Raw genomic sequence first — 23334 nt, forward strand, 5'->3', positions numbered from 1 at the left:
TTTAGGACAGGCATCATTTTCAGTATAGAATTAACTGCTGGCAGTATACTCATTTTTACTATGTTCACCCGACCCCAAAGTCATATTTGGAGACGTGACCAGTGTTCCATTTTGGATTCTATCTTATTTTTTAAATGTTTAAGACTTGGATCTCTGCTTGTATAAAGGTTTGGTGTAATGTGTAGTCCGAGATATATGATTTCTCCCTCTTTCCATTTAATTTTGGAGTTCTGAACTTGTGATTTCATGCAGTGTTATTTAAGTGGTAATATGTCACATTTGTCCCAATTGACTTTATACCCTGATAAACAGCCATATTCAGTGATGACATTATTGATATAGTGAAGAGAGGAGTTAACATGTGACAGGTGAGAATTATGTCGTCACAATACATCGATAGCTTATTATACTGAGAGCAAATTTTTATACCATGAACATTATTTTCACTTCTTTTTTTTTGCAGCTAAGGGTTCAATAACCAAATTAAATAATAATCCAGATGCAGGACATCCCTGTTTTACTCCTCTTTTTAACGAAAAAGGTTCTGAAATATGATTATTGCTTTTGACTGATGCCATGGGCCTTGTATAAAGCATCTTAACCCATTGTATACAATTATCTCCAAATCTAAATTTATGTAATGTGCAAAACATAAATGACCAGTTTATGCGATCGAATGCCTTCTCCGCATCAACAGTATATACTGCTTTGGGATAAGGGAGACTTCTAGCATAGTAAATAACATTAAACAATTTCCTTGTATTGTCTGAAGATTGTCGACCTTCCATGAAGCCAGTTTGGTCAGTATGAATTATTTTTCCTATTACATTTGATAATCGTGTGGCTAAGATTTTTGCCAAGATTCAAAAGGATTCTCTATTCATTCAATACATAGGATTTCAGCAGGATCTACCCCAGTCTGCTGACATGCAAGCAGAGTAGTAGATTTTTGTAAAAAGCTTTTATAATTGTAAAGGACAATGTTTTATCAACAGATTGCAATAATGTAAATTCGTTTTAACTATTAAATGAACCAAAAATATGACTTATTTTATCTTTGTGAAAATATTGGACACAGTGTGTTGTCAAGCTTATGAGATGCGATGCAAGTGTAAGCCACTGTGACACAACAGGTATTGTTCTTTATTTTTTATTTTTTATAAATGTCTAATGATAATGTTAATGAGGGATTTTTAATCACTGCTATGTTGAAATTGTAACTAATATTGATACTGTTGTTGATAATATTCATTTTTGTTTCACTACTTTTGGTTTGTTCTGTGTCGTGTTTGTGTCTCCTCTCAATTGCTCTGTTTATTGCAGTGTTGCTGGGTCGGTTTTGGAATTGGATTGCATTGTTATGGTATTGCTGTGTATTGTTTTGTTGGATTGATTAATTTAAAAAAAATAAATAAAAAAATAAATTATAAATAATTTAAAAAAATTAAAAAAAAATCGATTTTTTTAAAAATGAGAATCGATTCTGAATCGCACAACGTGAGAATCGCGATTCGAATTCGAATCAATTTTTTCCCACACCCCTAAGTTTAACCGTTTCTTAAACTGAATCATTTTAGTACTTTGTTTGACTTCCTTGCTCAATCCATTCCATAATTTAATAACATTTATTGATATGCTAAATAATTTAAGTGTTGTACGTATTGTATTAAAGTAGATTTTCCTCTATGATTATATTTTTCCTTTTTTGTTGAGAAGAATTGTTGTACATTCATGGGTAGCAGGTTATAGTTTATTTTATACATAATTTTAGCTGTTTGCAAATGCATCAAGTTGTTCAATTTCGACATTTTTGATTCAGCAAATAAAGGGTTTGTATGTTCTCTATATCCAACATCATGTATTATTCTAACTGATCTTTTTTGTAACGCTGTTAGTGAATGAAGCGCACATTTGTAGTTGTTTCCCCATATTTCTGCACAATAACTCAGATATGGTAACACTAGTGAGCAGTCGAGAATATGAAGTGATTTTTTGATCCAGAACATATTTTGCTTTATTCATTATTGACGTGTTTCTTGCTTCTTTATGTTGTATATTTTTTACATGAGGTTTCCAGTTCATTTTATCATCTATTATTACACCCAAAAATGTGTTTTCCCTTTCAATGTCTACTCCGTCTATTTGTATTTGTGTTTGACTTTCCCTTTTACTGTTACGGAATAGCAATATTTAGATTTTACTAAGATTCAAAGATAGTATGTTTTTGTCAAATCATCTCTTTAATTTGTTCAGTTCTTCTGTTATTATTTGTATTGGCTTTAAATGTCGTTTATATAAAGATTGAACAATTTTGGTCCCAGCATTGATCCTTGAGGTACGCCACAAGGTATATGTTACTCTGTAGACGTGTGTTTGCCTAGCTTCACGTATTGCTTCCTGATGGTTAAGTAGCTTCTTACCCATTTCAAGACAAGCCCTTTGATGCCTTACTGTTCTAAAATGGGGCTTGAAAATGAGAGGTGGTCTTTTATTTGGAGTTATCTTTGGTTCAGGTAAAGATGGTACTTTTTATTTCCTACTGTAACAGTCTGCTTGCATGGTGGAACCTCGATATTGGAACTTAATTGGTGCTTTAACAGGGTTCGTGAATAGAAAATATGCATAAGAAACAATGTCAGCATAAATAACGGGTTCCAGCCTCGGCAAAAGTTAATATTTTAGTAAAAGTTTGTACATTTTGAAAACAAAATAAAGCGCAATACATTACTGTATATCAAACGAACATAACAAGGGGTTGATCGATCAACTTTCTATTTAAATAACAAAGTCAAAACAACAACTAGCTGAACTGTCCACTCATGCAGTCGCCTTGCCTACACGCACACACACACACTGTCACTAGCTCTGTGGTGCACTCACAGATTTAAATCACCAAACTCATTAATTTTAACAATCAGGTCGCTACAATGATTAGGAATAAAAATATTAAGTCCACTTTATCTTGTTGGTTAATCTTCTTGGCATGAAGCACAAGGAATGGGATTCTTCCTGTGGATACTTCCTGTATGTGTCATGCCACACATTGCTTGATGATTGCTCTCTTTAGACTCATATTAAACAAGCATATTTAGAAACATTTCTTAAAAAAAACTACAAAATCACTTAAAAAGTGTACAAAGTAGCACTGTGCACAGAAGCTAACAGCAGCACTGATGTGCTGACTGAATGTGCGATCAGCCCGCCCAGAGTTGGATGTGCTGCCGGGCACAAAATGGCTGCGCTGCAGGCACACAATGGGTGGATGAAATGTTTGTACACTAACACAAGGTTCATACACCAAATCATATCTTTATCCGGCCTGAGATCAGTAAATCAAAAAAATTGTGAAATGTGGGGTTCGTAAATCGAGGTTGGAACAGGACAGTCAGTGATTCCATTAGATGAGGCTATGGTAAAAAAAAGAAATGTAGACATACTCACCGTCATTGACAAGTTTGACCCCATCGTGCTGGAACCCAGCTGGGTCTTTCTGACTCACTGGACCAGCCAGAGAACCAGAGAACGGAGCGTTTACAGTACCGTAGTCAGAACACACCAAGTCCACAGCCCGTTGGAGGTCATGATTTCTGTGATAGAAAAAAGAAAAAATTCCAACACGTTGACTGAAGTGAAAATGTATGTTAAAGTGAACTGTGTATTTGACTGGAGTCAATTCTATTCTCTTTGATGGATTTTGCAACTTTAGTTTCATAGAGGTGCCAGACAGGAGCACCGGCGACTGAGAGCTTTTGGATATCTGCCACTTCTGTCCAAAGGTTCCAGCCTTTTACTTTCTGTGATACGGCGCTTTTGTCTTGACAAAGTGCCTCATAACTCTCAGATCACAGAGCGAAAGAGAGTAGAAAAGAAAGACGCCCTCGGGAGAGTTTGAGAGTTGATCACAGCAGAAATGCAGCGTGAAGAATCTTATGAGTTTCAAAATTGTAAGTGCGGAAAATTACCCCCTGGAGTTAAACGCTCCACAGCCGTGCAGATCGCAGCCTCTCACTCTGTTGTTGTAGTGACCGGCACATAGGACACTCCACGCTCCATCTATGGACACAGTTCAAATGTCTCCATGTATGACTATTTACACTAAGGCAGTATTAGAGTAGTCAGAGTGTAGCTAGTATAGCAGTATACATTTACTGTCCACTGAACATTTCTAAGTTAAGGATGTGCTGATCGATTGGCCACCGATCAGTGTCGTTTGATTTTCTTGAAACATTTGTGACTACCATTGCCAATTAATACACCGATCCCACCTACAGCTTTCTTCTTTGCAGTCTCCATTGTTCATTAAACAAATTGCAAAAGATTCACCAACACAGATGTCCAGAATACTGTGGAATTTTGCGATGAAAACAGAGCTGTTTGTATTGAAATACAATGTGTCCGAATACTTCCGTTTCAACCATTGACGTCACGCGCATACGTCATCATACATAGATGTTTTCAACCGGAAGTTCCCCGGGAGATTTTAAAATTGCACTTTAAAAGTTAACCCGGCCGTATTGGCATGTGTTGCAATGTTAAGATTTCATCATTGATATATAAACTATCAGACTGCGTGGTCGGTAGTAGTGGGTTTCAGTAGGCCCTTAAGATGCATTCACGTGTAACTCCTTCACCTGGCACACAACACAGCCTCGTCGCAGGCCCTGAACACTTGTCTCTCAGGTATCGACCTTGGCAGATGAATCGGTCCGTCTGGCAGATACCTCCCAGGCTAACGCAGCCCACGTCGCTCCGCCGTCTCTTACTTTCCGCCTTTTTGACCTCCTTCCTTCGGGTGGCAGCGTCGGATCTCCTCCTGTCGTCTGCTTTCGCCGCATTTCTCATCCCCTTAATGGCGCTGTCAGCGTTTTTGGCAGGACTATGATTTATTTCACCTTTTCTCCTGTCGCGTTCTGATGCACAACCGAACAGGACATCTGCAGATATAAAAGTTATGCTTCAATTGGAGGACTTGGAATCTCATTGTTAAATGAACACAAGCTCCCTGATAAGACAAACTAAATGATCGCTTTTAGAGCGGCCTAATGCAAGTGATCAATATCTCCGTCTGAGCTGCAGACTGCTTTACGTTATCAAAGGCAGCTTAATGGAACATTTAGAAAATGCCTTTCAATGAAACAACTTCAATGAAAGCACAAGTTCAGATGAAGTCTCCTGCTACTGATGGGTACCCATTTTCTCCAAACTTTCCTTAGCTGCACACTTGTTGTGTCTGCACAGACCGAGTGAGTTTAATTCAGTTATTCATAGCGTCTTCACTCTGACACATACTAATTACCCCGGCTCAGACACGCATCTTTGCTCTTCATTAACTCCATTAACCTCAGTGCGGCGGAAAATATTTCAATGGCGCCGGCCCTGTAAAAAGAACACACACTGGGCGCCGTGATTGAACGAAGCTGCTTATCTCCAGAAGTCTTTTTAATGGCTGCCAGCCATTCGGAGCTCGGCAAACTGTGGAGTGGAGAAGCAATTTTCAACCTGCATGTGGACCCAAAATGAGAAAGGGCAACATTTTTTTTGTGTCAAGAAAGTTTAGTAGGAATGAGGGTGAAGGGTATTTGTAAATTACACTATTGGACAAAATACATCACTTATAGTCAGTCTCCCCAGGATTTTGAAAGCTTTTTTTCAGGCCTATAAAGCAGGGGTGCTCACACTTTTTCTGCAGGCGAGCTACTTTGCAATTGATCAAGTCGCGGGGATCTACCTCATTCATATATATAATTTATATTTACTTATTTATGAAATATATGTTTTTGTTAACAAGTTAAAGGTGTTTAATGATAATGCAAGCATGTTTAACACATATAGTTAATATTGTTGATAAATTAAAGGTGTTTAATGATAATACAAGAATGTTTAATACATATAGTTAATATTGTTAACAAGTTAAAGGTGTTTAAAGATAATGCAAGCATGTTTAACACATATAGTTAATATTGTTAACAAGTTAAAGGTGTTTAAAGATAATACAAGCATGTTTAACACATATAGTGTGACGACCTGGGCGCATGGTGATGCAAATGTAGTTCTCCCAGGGATGCAGATCGGGCTTCGGACACAGCTTGCAGGTAAAGAATGATTTATTTAAGAAATAAATAATACTGAACAAACAAAACCGTGCTCATAGCACTTAAGGAAGAAACAAAAGGAGCTAGCATGGGAGCTAGAAGGTAAACAGTACTAAACACTAAACAGAGCCTTTAGCGTGGGAGCTAGAAGGTTAACAGAGCAGGAAACAAAAGTCGTCAACTGTTGTATAAAAACAAACTACGAAGCAAGACAGACTGAACGGGAAGGCAGACTTAAATAATGACAGTGATGACAAACAGGTGCGTGTCGGGCACACACCCGGCAGGTGAAAGTAATCAGTTGCTATGGTAACAAACTCAGGTGCATAAACAGGTACTAAAATGAGTCCAAGACTTGCAGAAAAACGCAAATGACCCGAAAACCCAAACAGAATATGATCCTAACATATAGTTAATATTGTTAACAAGTTAAAGGTGTTTAAAGATAATGCAAGCATGTTTAACACATATAGATTCCTTTCTTTCATGAAGACAAGAATATAAGTTGGTGTATTACCTGATTCTGATGACTTGCTTTGATAGGAATCAGACAGTGGTGCTGATAACGTCCGCATTTTCAAATGGAGGAGAAAAAAAATCCTCCTTTCTGTCCAATACCACATGAAAGTGGTTGGTTTTTGGCATCTTATTTGTCCAGCTTCCGTACTCCTTTGTATACACTTTACAAGAAATACATTGGCGGCAAACTCCGTAGCTTGCTAGCTTGTGCAAGCCAGCTTTCTGAGACTCTTATTTTGTTAGTGCAGGCAGGATGAAGCAGCGCTTTTATTGTGCAACTGTGCAGTCGGTCTTTGGAGTTTTGACGACAGGTACGGCGCCAGAGTCTGTTGAAATAAAAAGTGTTTCTTGCCTTCCTGTCGGTAATTTTTTCTTAATAATGAGCTGGCAGCAGCCAGCGTCATCTCAAAAGACCCTCGGGTGCCGTGAATGTCAATCAAGTGACGAAAGTGACGTCATAGTGAAGATTTATGATCGCTCATTTTTAGGACTATTTTTTTAATGCCTGGCAGGCGATCGACTGACACACCCTCCGCGATCAACCGGTAGCTCGCGATCGACGTAATGAGCACCCCTGCTATAAAGTCATCATTTGTGACTGCTTTTTCAGAAAGTTGTGGCATGGTTTGAGTTTTTTTTCTAAATTTAAAACACTTCCTTGTGGTCTACGTAACATGTAATGGTGGTGCTTTGGTCAAAATTGTGTATGGATTATATTATACAGACCGTCTTTAAGCCGCATTCTCACTGCCTATTCAGGATGCGCCGTTTTGTGGGCGGTCTTATTCACGTGCCTCCACTTCGACTGTGTGTTCTCCTCGCCATCTGGTAGTTTTTAGCGCTTCCATATGGAGTCTACTGACAAATATAAGTTTGAACTAGTGTTGTCCCGATACCAATATTTTGGCACCGGTACCAAAATTATTTCGATACTTTTCTAAATAAAGGGGACCACAAAAAATTGCATTATTGGTTTTATTTTAACAAAAAATCTTACGGTACAATACAAATTTGTTTCTTATTGCAAGTTTGTCCATAAATAAAATAGTGAACATACAAAACAAATTGTCTTTTAGTAGTAAGTAAGCAAACAAAGGCTCCTAATTTAGTCTGCTGACATATGCAGTAACATATTGTGTCATTTTACATTCTATTATTTTGTCAACATTATAAAGGACAAGTGGTAGAAAATGAATTATTCATCTACTTGTTCATTTCCTATTAATATCTGCTTACATTTTCTTTTAACATGTTCTATCTACACTTCTGTTAAAATGTAATAATCACTTATTCTTCTGTTGTTTGGATGCTTTACACTAGTTTTGGATGATACCACAAATGTGGGTATCAATCTGATGCAGGATCATACATTGGTCATATTCAAAGTCCTCATGTTTTCAGGGACATATTTCCTGAGTTTGTAAACATAATATACATTTTTTAAAAACCGAAAGAAGATGTTGTGATGCCAAAAAATATCAATGTAATCATAGTAGTATCGACTTGATACGCACCTGTACTTGGTATCATTACAGTGGATGTTAGGTGTAGATCCACCAAAGGCGTTTGTTTACATTTTGACGCCGGTCAGCTACGGTGTGTAGTGAAGCATGTTTAGCTATTCCTCGTCCTGCAGGGATGATACTTGTAAGAAACTTACTTTGCTTGTCGCCATGGAGGCGAGGATTAGTGATTTAGAAGTAGCTAAAACACTGCTGACAGCGGTTGAACTTTAGCCGCTAGCTAGCTAGCTAGCCATGTCTTGAAGCACCCCTTCTGGTGGGTTTCAGTGTTATAACTTCACCTTTATCATCAGTTTTTAAGCCAAAATGCGTCCATTCTCCCTTTTCTGTCTACACACTGTGTCTGTTTGTAAGTACTCTGTGATTGTGCGCTGCGGAACATGCTCCTCTGCTCGTAAACCAGCAAAGACTCGACGTGACGATGACATGGCCGCGGGGGGGTGGTGGACCGGTACTTTTCAGAAGCGGTATAGTACCGAATATGATTAAGTAGTATTGCGGTACTATACTAATACCAGTATACCGTACAACCCTAGTTTGAACTATACATTACTTTGTATTATTAATGGCAACAGCGGAGGATGCATGTGCATGTACGAGCCAGTCTGCTCCACAACAAAAGAGTAAAATAATGAACTTAGGCTCAATCCGAATTCTCCCTTTTTCCCCTTCTTCCTAACCCTCCCCCTTAGCTTTAGAATCTAGTGTTGAAAATAATATGAATTTGGACGTCGCTCGAGTTTTCCTACCTCATCAACCCTCACTGTGTTTTAGTTTGATTCTTATTTATTATTAACTTATTTTATTTTATATTCAGCTTAATTCCATACTTTTTGGGAGGAACCTTTTTGACTGTACTGGCAGAAACATGCAAATGGTGCAAAGGGTGGCTATTTTGAAGAAACTAGAATATAAAACTTTTTTTTCAGTTATTTTGCCTTTTTTTGATAAGTACATAACTCCACATGTGTTCATTCATAGTTTGGATGCCTTCAGTGACAATCTGCAATAGTCATAAAAATAAAGAAAACACATTGAATGAGGAGAAGGTGTGTCCAAACTTTTGGCCTGTACTGTGTACTGTATATATATATATATATATATATATATATATATATATATATATATATATATATATATATATATATATATATATATATATATATATATATATATATATATATATATATATATATATATATATATATATATATATAGCTTTGCAATGTATACCGGTACATCAGATTACCTATACTGTATCTCCTTTCATTCAAATGTATATTTTGTATTCAACACAGAGTATTAAATCATTTGCAATGTATATACATTACTATTTTTCGATCACATTATTTGGGATCAATTATGCCCCAACGAGGGAACGGAACGATATTTACTCTCTATTTACTTTTTGTACACAGTTTTTTGTGCATCACACTGAATTTGTATATGTTCATATGTTTAACAGTACGGTACTTTAAAACTCAACTTGAACCAGAAATGTTATGCCTTTAATATGGTTAAAAAAAAAATCATAAAATAAATGCATGATTGAGTTTTAGAACCCAATTTTTACATAATTATGATTTTTTTTTTTACTGTTCTGCTTTTGGGGCAATTATGATACAACCCTAAGAATTCTGCCGAACAGCAAATGTGAGGACTAATGTGTGCCGAGACCACAAAATGTTATTTTTCGGAAAATGTCAAGGAAATAAGGAATATAAAATGTTATTATTATCATTATTATTTAATATTATTAGTAGTAGTATTGCTAGAAAAAGGCGGTTTATTATTATAAACATGTACACATATTATATTATTATCATTAATAATATTACTATAATAATATATTATAATAGCAACAACGATAATAATGATAGCAAAAGTTTCCTTTACATTGAGGCATTGTTATTTTCAGATTTAAAAACAAATGAGGTACCTCATCTTATTACTGTTCAGTTCTGATTGGTCCGCACTTTTAACATACTGTGTGTCGCTAATGCACAATAGAGTGTATCGTGACTCATTTCATCCCAAACAAGTCTCATTTTCATGTCACTCAGCAGACCTTCAGTCAGAGTCGGCATGTGCCTTGAGCTTCGCAGTTAGACGCGATGATTTAATGATGCATTAAGCATTCAATCATGCCTTAAATGTCTTCCCCAGTGGCATTGTTGGCGCGCAGTCATTCTAGCAAAAAGACCCAAACTCCCCCGAGGTTTGTGTTTACATGAGTCCTAATGGAGCTTAGTTCATGGCGACCTGTGAGCGAAACAGACATTTGTGCACTTTTTGTGATCTTATTCGTGTCCGCCACTAAGGAGTGCAATGCACACACTTGATACAACCTTATAAACACTGCAGGCATCAATGCATTGCATGTGCTGTGAAGCATGAGCTGCCAATAGAGTAAACACATGGTGCTTACGTACTTACAACTTATTAGTAGAATAGTCGCATACGAGAGATAACCCCTAAGCAGCATTGCCGGGAGTGAAACAATCTACAGCAAAGGGATGGAAAAGATCATTATTCCAGTCAAATGGATAAATATCACACAGAGTAGTTGTTTACTGATGCAGCAAAGCTGAAATTTCAACTGTCAGCCATTACAAGTGAGATTAAAAAAAAAAGGCTTTATACTGTACATACCCGTCCTATTGAGAAGTTGCAGGGTGTCCAAACACAAAGCAGGAACTGTTAACTGTTGGAGGCTGCAGACCTGAACCACAAGACATTCCCCCTCTGTCAATATTGATACTGGCCTGTGGAAAAAGCACCCATTTAGTTGCTAGAAAAAAGGCTGTTTATTGGCTTCTTGTTGCTATACTGAAATGTACACACAGCTCACACTCAAGGTGTAACCTGAATATGGACTGCCATTTAAAGCGATTTTTGTCTTTGCTATATACCTGGAAATGCTATCTTACATTAGCGGCGTGAGACGTTCTTGATGTAAAATCTAGCATTTTATATTATTTTGAGATTTTAACATGGTACCTTATTATCACGCTAATGACAGCGCCAGAAAGTTGCAAGTGCAAGCCCTTTGATAAAGAAGGTGAGAAATACATTTGAATTCAAGAATGAACAGTTAGCAAATTACGACGGTAGCGTCCGCTTGGTTATCTTCTCCGCTTACCACTGTGTTTGCCACCAAGTCTTCGGTAAAAGTGATTAATCATTTCTATGTATTTCGCTATGTCTTCTGCATTTGCAACTATTTATATTCTTTATAAAATGTGTTTTGTATTAGTATTTTTAGGTGTCTGCAATAATGGTGTCCCTTCCGATACAGTACTGATACCGGTACCTTGAGTATTGACTGATACCAATATTGAACGGCTATGATATGAGCACAAATCATACCTACCTTTATTATTTTGTAGTGTGGAATGTTGGAAAAGGTTTGGTTAGGTGAAATCACTCAAAGAACACCGGTGGGTATTAAAACACTAACCTATTCGTTATTAACCATCTGGACTGGTCTTCTGCTGTCCTTAAGTTTAAGTGGAGTGGTAATAGCGTGTGTGCGACTATCAGTGGTACTTTAACTTTTTAACTTAATAATTTTTTTTTGTGGCAATTTCTAATGGTCACAATAATTCATTAAGTTAAGCTCATGATGCAGTAAGTTGAATTATGTGGACACGTTTGTTACTGGGTAATTTCTAATAAGGTTTTGCCTTAGAGACTTTGTATCTGTAAATAATATGCAATGCAACTTGTGTTACTTGTTTTATTGACAAATGTCATGTTTTAGACTGCAATATTGTTCAATCAAGGACACTTACTATGTTTGTCTAGCTTGTGTGCTATTGTGTGCTTAGCAGTTGTGTAGCTGCTAGCTTCTTTTAGCCTATAGCATATACAGCATTTTTTTATGGACATTTTTGACATACAGTTGCCAGAAATACAAAATAAATATATTTAAAAAAAAATAATCCCGCGACCCCGAAATTGACAAGCGGTAGAAAATGGATGGAAGGAATAATAATTACAGGCAAATATTGACATAAAGCCACAGACAACTGCACTTCTGAATGGCCCCAACATGGTGCAGCAATAAATGATAAATAAATGGGTTATACTTGTATGGCGCTTTTCTACCTTCAAGGTACTCAAAGCGCTTTGACAGTATTTCCACATTCACCCATTCACACACACATTCACACACTGATGGCGGGAGCTGCCATGCAAGGCGCTAACCAGCAGCCATCAGGAGCAAGGGTGAAGTGTCTTGCCCAAGGACACAACGGACGTGACTAGGATGGTAGAAGGTGGGGATTGAACCCCAGTAACCAGCAACCCTCCGATTGCTGACACAGCCACTCTACCAACTTCGCCACGCTGTCAATACACAAAAGCAATCTAAAGGCTCATTAATTATCTATGTTTCAATCGGCGTTAAATATTGGACCAGTCTCTTCTACATATTTTAGGAAAATACATCATACTTCTTGACATTTTACCAAACAACCATTCAATGTCAGCCTAATTTTTCTCCAATTTAAGGACATAAAGAATACCTCTAATTCAGCGGGTGTGGCAGAGAGGCGCTGCAGCCTTCCAATTTACCACAATGAGTCTTCTAGCAAACAAAGTAGTTAATGCTACAACATTTTTTTGAGATTTGCTGAGAGGACATGACAGAGGGGCTACACCAAATAGTTCACATAGAGGATTTGGTCCAATCTTTTCGCCAATTACCAAATACAAAGTATACATTTCAGTCCAACAACTGCACAGGTATGGGCACAGCCAAAACATATGTATTAATTTAGCTGGAGACAGTTGACACGATCACATAATACCGATTTTGTCACGTCGGGGTCGCATGTTAATGCGCGGATCGTTTTCCCAGGATGCAGATGGAACTCTGGAGGCAGGGTGCAGGTAAGACAATGATTTATTATCCACAAATCAATCAGGCAGGAATACAAAAATATAGGAAGTGTGCCGGTAGCATGGGAAGCTATGGTAAGCTAAAGGAAAAGCTTAGCATGGAAAACAAGCAAATCAATGGCAAAGCTTAGCTCAGGAATCAAACGGAAAACACACGTAACTTGTTGCATTGAGCAAACAAGACAGCCAGACTGAGTAGGAATAAATAGCTCTCTGACTAGTGCTCGGGAGCAGGTCAGCGTCCCAAACACTAATCAGAGGCAGGTGAAAATAATCATCACCCATGGCAACCAAGAACACACAAACCCAGGGGTGCTGAAACAGAACTAAGGTTGTCTATTACTAAATAAAACATGATCCGGGCAACGGATCATGACGAATTTTCCATCATACATCTTAGCCAATCGGACCTTGGTATAATAAGTAAAATGTATTAGCTTGCATTTAATAAAGCTGGGTCTGGCTAAAATAGAGGACTTTTGAATTCTACTTAATATCTCTGTCTAGCTATCCTCAGATAGGATCACTCCTAAATCACCCTCTCAAAGTGACTTCATTGATTTCAGAGACTCAAGGCATAAGTGAAAAATTTGATTATAAATATGAGTAATTGATCCTTTTAAAGTTGAAAGTGGTGTCCAAAACGCATCTAAAAAGTGTCAGTCTGTGAGTTTGGGAACCTGGGGAAATTACCACGAACAAAACTGTAGATACCTAAAAAAAAATTGCTTAGGGAGTGAAATGTATTACAAAATAGCTGAAAAAAAAAAGCGTTGTCAATGTATAACTCTTTAATGTTGTTGCTCCCCAGAATTGAACACTATCAACAAAGAAGGAGGGAAAGCATGGTTAGCAGTGATGGGTGCAAGACTAGAAATAGCCTGTAGACCAAAATAGCGCTTAAACTGAACCAAAATCCTGATTGAGGTCTTGACAATTGAGTTTTTTGTATAAAAGGAGGTAGATGATTGAATGGGAGAGTGCACCAAAGCTCTAAGAGAAACTGGCTTACTTAAGTTTGCCTCCATAACCAGCCATAACAGAGGGGGATCAAATGCTTCATATTGCTGCCAATATTATGGAACTCCAATGTTAATGGCCCAGTGATGAAACCTAAAGTTTGGTAGTGCCAGTCCTTCCAACGATTTGGGTCTTTGCAAATATTGAGAGTCTTTTTATTCTAAATAAATTCTAAAATCTGACTATCTAATTTACGAAAGAAGGACTGAGGGAGAAAAAGTGGTATGCACTGGAACAGATAGGAATATCGCGGAAGTACATTCATTTTGAACAGAGTTGACACAAGCCACTGTAGATAAATTAATTAAAAAGGGACCAGCAGTTAAAATCTCACTGGATTCTGGACAACAGTAGAACAACGTTGGCTTTATAAAGCTCTGCAAACATTTTTGTGACCTGGACGCCCAAGTATGTTAAATTTTGCGTGGCAATTTCAAAGGGGAAATTGTGCAGAGGCTATTTCTTAGCAGCAGAATTCATAGGAAATATTTCACTTTTACCAAAGTTCAATTTGTTACCAGACACATGTTGAAAAGCTTGGAGAGTACTTAAGGCAGCCAGGTCCAAGACATATAGAAGGAGGTCATCTGCTTAGAGAGAGACCTTCACCTGTTCATCTGTGCCTTCTGTGTGCTATTGACAGAGGCTCAATGGCGAGAGCAAAAAGCAATGGACTCAGAGGACAACCCTGTCGTGTAGAGTGATAGAGGCAAAAGTATTGTGATTGAATATTATTTGTCCTGACTGAGGTCTCAGGATATGAATATAGGAGCTTAATCAATGAAATAAAACTGTTACCAAAACTGAATTTCTCCAGGACATAAAAAAAATTATTCCACACCACTCGGTCAAATGCTTTTTCAGCATCCATAAATATTACTACCTCTTCAGTGGTAAAAGCAGTCCCATTGTACAGTATATTTAGAAGAAATCTAAGAATAAAAAAGGAGTGCCTATACCGAATGAACCCGGTTTGATACGCAATAATAATTGCTTGGATTTACATGAGGCCATTATCTGTTCTCAATGGGTAATAGGCGCAGTTTAGCCTCTCTTGAAGAAAAATGCCCTATGCTTGCGTTGTTTTCGGCTTTAAGAACCGTTCAAATCGCGAAACTGATAAAAGTTTCTTCAGAGTTCCTATAGAGGTAACCAAGAAGGGCGGAAGAGTGCAAGATTTTACGAAAGATGACAAGATTTTTGATAAAATATAAAATATAGGGCTGTATTCCATTGCATAGTCAGATTTTTTGCTGTACCTGCTTTGTGCAGGAAGATCTAGGCCCCTTGCGTATTCAGAGTGTTGCTTGCTGCACAACAGCCATGGTTAACCACCACTGTTTTTCACGTGACAGAAAACAATCAATAGAAAGGAGAAGAGTATCCAGACGTAAAGCCAGCAGTTTGGATAACAAAATGAAGTCCACATGTAACAGTCTAATAGGACTAAGTGTACGATGTAAAATCCTTGCCTTTTTTCCAAAGGAGAACAAATTGAAGCTTGGTTGAGCGTTTGCAGGAGGCGGCCAGATTCAAATGATTGATTGTACATGTCCAATAATATGGGTGCTAGCTAGTGTCCGCTCTGAGATCGGTAGATCGTGAGTTCTAACCCCGGCCGACTCATACCAAAGACTATAAAAATGGGACCCATTACCTCCCTGCTTGGCACTCAGCATCAAGGGTTAGAATTGGGGGTTGAATCACCAAAATTATTCTCGAGAGCGGCCACCGCTGCTCCTCACTGCTCCCCTCACCTCCCAGCGGGTGGAACAAGGGGATGAGTCAAACGCAGAGGGTCATTTCACCACACATAGTGTGTGTGTGACTATCAGTGGTACCGTATTTCCTTGTTTTGGCGCAGGGAATATAGTATTCGCACGTCTAGAATTACTGCCGGGTCAAACTCGTTTCTCAAAATAATTAACGCATGCTTGGCCTTATCGCCGGTTTATTATTGAAGCTGGATCAAATTCGTTTCGCAAAATATAAATTTTATTATCGCATGTCTATAATTTTCGCCGGGTCAAACTCGTTTCGCAAAATATTTAGCATATGGCTAGAACTTCCACCGGGTCAAATTCGTTACGTCACGAGTGACGCATCTGTTCTCCTTTTCAAAATGGAGGAAGCTGATTTCAGTAGTTTACTATCGCACAAAGGAAAAAAGATAAAGAGCTTTTCAGTAGGATTTAAGGTTCAAGCTATTGAATACCGGTACAGTATGCTAAAGAGAACAGTAAGCAGCTATGTTTTATTAATATACCGTAGCTGCGTGTGTGAAATACTGTATAAGTCATTAAATCACTCCCGCCTCCTGGTGGTAGAGGGCGCTGCCGCGCTAGTGATCCTTCTTGCGACTTCCTGTACTGCAGAAGAAGTGAACACACGCAGCAAGAGATTTATTTTTTCCCTCTGCCTGAACTTCTAACTTGGAGGATCACATACAGGTATCTAAAATAAAACAGTTTTCTAAACTGGACTTTCAATCGAAGCAGGAGGTAATAATTAAAGGAATATCTCCATCGAAACAGAGACTTTTAAAACTGAAGAAAGAAAATAAGGAAGACTTCTATAAACAAGTTATCGATGCTTTTGGTCAGAAGGAGCTGCAAATGGACTCCATTTATAAGTACAGGTAAGACCATAATAACGTTTTTGTTAATTAAATGTGCTTTTCATGATGGTATGCTTACATCACACTCAAAGCGCACGCCTAAATTTTATGGATTCCTTTTGGTAAACGCCGGAGTGAGAAGAGGTTTTAAAATAATTACCGCATGCACGGCCATCCCGCCGGTTTCCGGTAAACGCAGGTGTGACAGGAGGTTTTAAATTAATTAACGCCCCTGCGGCTATTCAAGGAAATACGGTACTTAAACTTTAACTTTATAGCACAAATGTTTTAAAAATGTGTGAAGATAACCCTCTGATCCTGGGATTTACCGTTTTGTGGTTATAATGGTGTAACATTCAATTCCGCAACAGTTACTGGTCTCTCAAACTTTACTGCAGCAGACTGATCAACCGAGGGGATATCCAGATTGACAAAAAATTATTAAAATCAGGAGTAGAGCATTGAGCAGATGAGTAGAGGGACGCGTACAAATTCTTACACATTATTAATCTCAAAATCATCCTTAACTATACCTGAATCAGAGTGAATCTGCGGAATATAATGGGATGCGATAGTTTAAGAGCTTTATCGCCATGTTCAAAGAAGTGGGATCTTGAACGCAGCATTTGTTTAGTAGCACGATCTGTCATAAGGACATCAAGTTCTGCTTGCAAAAAGGAGCCTTTCCTTATAAATGTCTGGATTTTGGGAAGTAGAGTACAAGTTGTCTAACAAAGTTATGTGTTGTGTCAAACTAGTCAAGTCATTCTTTCTGAGTTTTTGCTCATAACTTTTATAGGAGATAATCTCCCCCCTAATGTATGCCTTCAGCGCCTTTCCGGGGGGCAGGGGCCATGTGTAGGTGTGTGTGTCTTCTTGGAAGAGGCCCCTCTGAACAAGTAGACCGGTACTCTTCTCCTTCGCTGTGAAATAAGTCAGCTTTGGCATGTTTTTTCAGACAAGTTAGTTGTCATCACAATTAAAAACTTGCTGTCGTACAATGCCGGGTTCCTCAATCTTTTAATACGAGCAAACACAAAATTGCTCCCAGCGGCGCACAACATTAATGAATGAAGTGTTTATACACAGAGACACGGTTTGCACAAAGAGGCATATTTGGCGCCGCAATCTAAAGGTTCGTTAACCGCAAAGTTTGCAAATAAGAGGGGTTCATAAATCAACGTTCCACATATATATTCTGAGCAATTATATAAAAAGGGATGTGATATGATAGCTTATATCAGGGATCCTAAAACTTTTTGACTCGGGGGCCATATATATATATATATATATATATATATATATATATATATATATATATATATATATATATATATATATATATATATATATATATATATATATATATATATATATATAGTCAAGGTTACTGTGATTTATCCGTTATACAGTGCTCAATACCAGGGTAGAGCGTAATATACGTGTTAGGTCAGGAAAAAACACAGAGGCTATTTCATCCCTACAAGCCTGTTTCACAGGTTTCCCTGCTCTTCAGGGAAACCTGCGAAACATATATACATTGTATATATATATATATATATATATATATATATATATATATATATATATATATATATATATATATATATATATATATATATATATATATATATATATATATATACTTTTGTATATATACAGTCGCGATCAAAAGTTTACATACACTTGTAAAGAACATAATGTCATGGCTGTCTTGAGTTTCCAATAATTTCTACAACTCTATTTTTTTGTGATAGAGTGATTGGAGCACATACTTGTTGGTCACAAAAAACATTCATGAAGTTTGGTTCTTTTATGAATTTATTATGGGTCTACTGAAAATGTGACCAAATCTGCTGGGTCAAAAGTATACATACAGCAATGTTAATATTTGGTTACATGTCCCTTGGCAAGTTTCACTACAATAAGGTGCTTTTGGTAGCCATCCACAAGCTTCTGGCAAGCTTCTGGTTGAATGTTTGACCACTTTTCTTGACAAAATGGGTGCAGTTCAGCGAAATTAGTTGGTTTTCTGACATGGACTTGTTTCTTCAGCATTGTCCACACGTTTAAGTCAGGACTTTGGGATGGCCATTCTAAAACCTTAATTCTAGCCTAATTGTATGTAAACTTTTGATCGCAACTGTATGTGTTCCTCGCACACTAATTGACTGACACTGCGGCGCCACGATGTCACGTTATCGATGGGAAAATGCATTTTCAGACAATATGATTTGCCTGAGCGGCTAGGATACCCCGAGAGTAACAAGCAGTAGAAAAAGGAATAGAAAGGACAGATTAAAAAAAATAAAAAATAAAAAAAATAACTTGGGACTTGGGATGGTATAGCTCGGTTGATAGAGTGGCCGTGCCAGCAACTTGAGGATTCTAGGTTCGATCCCCGCTTCCGCCATCCTCGTCACTGCCGTTGTGTCCTTGGGCAAGACACTTTACCCACCTGCTTCCAGTTCCACCCACACTGGTTTAAATGTAACTTAGATATTGGGTTTCACTATGTAAAGCGCTTTGAGTCACTAGAGAAAAGCGCTATATAAATATAATTCACTTTACTTCCCGCGGGCCGGATTTTGGGGACCACTGTCTTATATCATGCACTGTCTTTACTTTTTTAGCATCATTAAATAATGTAGACAATTACCAATTGAAGACATGAACAACATGTTTAGAATTTTCTAGCAGCTACCCATATGGAGATAATAATCAGGTACTTCATCATAATCAGGCATATAGACAAGATTTGAAGCATGTCATGCACCATCAAAACACAGCTTCACAAAGTCTGCTTTACAGCGATGGACAAACACATATGATGTTTAAATTCTAATATCTTGGTTTTGTCAGCTTTATACTTGGAGTTTTGTCTCCAAATGATATTAGATGGTGCAGGAGGACACGTTGTTGGAATAAAATGTCATCAGCCACATACACCAGATGGCTTTAAATTAGAAAACAGGACAGGGAGTCCGGGAACACACTGATAAATGATGCAGGTAGAAAAGGTTAGAGGCTTTTAAATGTGAGAGGATGAGGAAGCGAAACACCCTGGAAGACAGACTTGATGGAAAAGTAAAAAAAAAAAAAAATGTTCAGACATACTGTAGAGATGACTCTCCCACTGGTTTGTTTGCAATACACCTTTTTGATCCACGTTTGCTAAAAGTGGGACATTTCTCAAGCGCCTGAGTGGATGGGACTGACATTTCAGTTGGTTGTAGCATTTCAAGGGAAAACAGAGCGAGGATGCTACAAGTGTTTCCTAGCAACAGTTCCCTGCGGTAGCCCTCCCCTTCTCCTCCACGCATACCTTTAACAAGATACAGCAATGCACCACTCACTTCAAACCTGAAGTACATTGTCATTCTCACCGTGGCGCGTGACAAAAATGTCACAATTGAACCTTTTTAAAATCGTGTCATTAAAAAAACCCTGCTTTTTAGGCCCCCGCTCTGTTGGTTTGTAAACATATTTTGTGGGATTTAGGGAGCGGTGCTCAACAAGCTGGAGCAGACAGCCTGCCTGCCATAGGGCAGTTGAGGAGGGGGAGTTGATGCAATGATGATGGCAGCAGAGAGAGGGCAGTAAAGTCTGACAAATGTGTGCAAGCAGGTGGTCACACATCTCTTAACCTGCAGGGAACAAAAACAACATTTACTCGGTTTAAAATATACAAATGTCAAGCCGTGTCCTTCATCCCTCTTGGGTGTTCTCCTCAGATAAAAAGCAGAGGAATAACCAAGTGACTGGAATTTTAAAAGCCTGTCACCTTCATGTGTGGGCTATCAATTTTTTTTTTTTTTTTTACATTTTATTTCATAGCATCAGATGTTATCCTACGCATGGCTGCGTTCAGCACATCTCAGGGGCCATACCATTTGTGCTACTATTCCTAAAAGCTCAGCTGTTTGCCGTGGCAAAACGTGGACCTACACCAACATTAATACTCGGGAATCGCACATTTCAAGATGTTGCCATGACAACAACCGCGTAAACCACACGTTTTGTAGTGACATTGGCTAAATGTTCACGTTGACCTGAAAAGGCTGTAAGCTGCATGCCAGGCCAGTAGTTGGCGACGTCACGCAAATGTGAAGCAAAATGTGTTCTTACTACTTTTTTATCAGACATCTTTTTCGGTGCGTTTGTTTGACCAAGATCTTACATATCCTACTGACTACCAGGGTCATCTGCGGGAGACACTTGTGTATTTTTCCAACAAAATAAATAAAGGAAAAATAAAATGTCTACTGCAGTGGGCACTTTGTTTGAGAAACGCGCGAAATGCTACAGTAGTAAAGCGGTCTGCATTGCTGTTTTGGTTGTGAAGTACTCGTGCATGCCTTCACTAAACGTGCTTATTTTCGCTTTTTACTAACTTTACAATTTTTAACATTTATATTTTAAAGCAGTGGTCCCCAACCACCGGGCCGCGGACCGGTACCGGGCCGCACAAGAAATAAATAAAAAAATAAAAAATAAAAAAATAAAACATTTTTTTTTTCTTTTTTTTTTTTTCATTAAATCAACATAAAAACACAATATATACATTGTATATCAATATAGATCAATACAGTCTGCAGGGATACAGTCCGTAAGCACACATGATTGTATTTATTTATGAAAAAAATAAATAAATAAATAAAACCCTTCCCCCCCACCCGTGGGACAAATTTTCAAGCGTTGACCGGTCCGCAGCTACAAAAAGGTTGGGGACCACTGTTTTAAAGGACCCATCGTGTCTCACTAACTAACATTTTACAAACAGTGTGGATAAAGGCATGTAAAACTAGTATTTTTTATCACTTAATTACGTGTTAATAATCATGTTAATAATGATTTACTATTTGTGATAATTGTCCTCAAAATACGATCATTTGAAAATAACTGCAGTTTCTCTGTAGCATTGAATATGGCGTCCCACAAGAGTCTGTATTCAGCCCCCTTGCATTGGAATGTCAGTCCCTCCAGGATTTTGCGTTGTCGCAGTGGTGCCGATTCACGCTAAATCAACCAATCCTTGCAAATCATGTGCAGCAATTTTGTCCAAACCTGCACATTTTGGACAATCATCGTCAAAATGCACTGAAATGCAACGCAAATGTCTAACCCAAGGCTGTCAAACTAATTTAAGGTCAGGGGCTGCATGGAGGAAAATCTATTCCCAAGTGGGCCGGAATGGTCAAATCATGGCATGATAACTTAAAAATAAAGGCAATTCAGGTTGTTTTCTTTGTTTTACTTTGGCCAAAAATAGAAAAAGCACATGCAAATGTACAAATCACAAATAATCCTCTTGACAAAACACTTCAAATTTGTTGACAATTCTGAGGAAATTGGTGCAGCTTCAAAAAGACCCTGAGCTTCGACTTTGTGTCAGTGTATCTACAAAGCCAGAATTAAACTTTAAGTCACAGTCTTTCTGGGATTGAACAAAAAACACAACATGTAAACTCTTCTAGGTATCAAATACCTCCTTTGTCATGTCCACGTATCAATCCAGAGCTAGCTCAAAAAACCGTAAGAAACGGCGGTAAAAACTATTCAAAAGGGTTAAGTTCACTTTTCTCATGTTTGACAGAGACTTTAGGGGGAGTAAGGGTGCAAAATGACGATGTGTTCAAAGCAGAAGACAAAACGGCAGGTTTTAAGTTTCATGTGGGTCGAGGAGGAGGAGCCACAGTCACCCTTTACTGCGTACCTCTTGCTTGGCCCTGGTATAAACCGTTTGCTTGCCTAACACAAATGTTATTGTGACATCCATATATCCACATTTAGAACAGCAGTTTGTTTTGTTAAAAAACAAACAAAAACAGCTACACTTGGCAAACTCATCATGCATGCCGGTTAAAACCTGTACGTACGCGGGCTGTACGTTTGACACCCCTGGTCTAACCAACCAAATGTCTTCACTTGTTTACAATGACAGAGGTTCATGCGTTCACTTGTTTACTACTCATCATCATTCGTTCCTTTCTTTTGTAAATATGTGATTTCCCACCATTTGTTGGTGTGTAGTTTTGCCTTGAATTTTCTATTGTTTATCTTATTCCCTGTCGCACTCTAAGAAGTACAAGCAAAGTACATGTACTTTTTTCGTACAGTCCATTCCGAACACTATGCTTTCATGTCTTATCGAGGGCTACCGAGGTCCCAAAACAAAACTATGGAAATAATGGAAAAAATGTTTTGAAAGTGGTGTCACATAAAGACATGGTAGTAAACGCGATGGGTCAAGATGATGAATGCAGCAGCTGACGGTGTGTGGATCAAAGGCTGATTGATCGGGCACCGCAGACGAGCGCGAGAATATCAAACCTGGCCGGGAGGGCGGGAAAAATCATGGGACGGCAGCTTTGATAGGGACAATAGCGCAGGAATGAGAAAAACGTTTGAAGCATACACAATGTTTGGACCTCACCTTTTGAGTTAAGAATATTCTGCATATGTATAATAATATTCTGTATATATATATATATATATATACATTCACTGAACAAACATACATATACACATGCTGTACATATACATACACTCATGCATATAATCACGTTTCATCAAACATATATTACCGTTTTTACCCTAGGAGAAACTTGGGTAACACATGTCACATTGACAAAGCTTAACCTAGTGTTACTATAAC

At 38.1% G+C, this 23334-nt stretch overlaps 1 protein-coding gene across 3 annotated transcripts in view; it reads right to left on the bottom strand.

Moving 5' to 3' along the window:
* LOC133649811 (leukocyte cell-derived chemotaxin-2-like) overlaps window positions 1-23334 on the bottom strand; it is a 67236-nt gene that overhangs the window by 7368 nt on the left and 36534 nt on the right. Inside the window, exons 2-6 of one of the 3 annotated variants that reach the window (XM_062046485.1) lie at window positions 10787-10899; window positions 10571-10637; window positions 4632-4934; window positions 3963-4053; window positions 3442-3587 (exon numbers count right to left, since the gene is read on the bottom strand). In XM_062046485.1, the coding sequence (XP_061902469.1) occupies window positions 3442-3587; window positions 3963-4053; window positions 4632-4934; window positions 10571-10619 (589 nt within the window). In that variant the 5' untranslated portion in view covers window positions 10620-10637; window positions 10787-10899. Of the gene's footprint in view, window positions 1-3441; window positions 3588-3962; window positions 4054-4631; window positions 4935-8125; window positions 8219-10570; window positions 10638-10786; window positions 10900-23334 lie in introns of those variants that run through there. The other 2 variants (XM_062046484.1, XM_062046486.1) reach the window with 2 other exon arrangements.

Source organism: Entelurus aequoreus, linkage group LG05, assembly GCF_033978785.1.
Source record: "Entelurus aequoreus isolate RoL-2023_Sb linkage group LG05, RoL_Eaeq_v1.1, whole genome shotgun sequence".
Lineage (NCBI taxonomy): Eukaryota > Metazoa > Chordata > Actinopteri > Syngnathiformes > Syngnathidae > Entelurus > Entelurus aequoreus.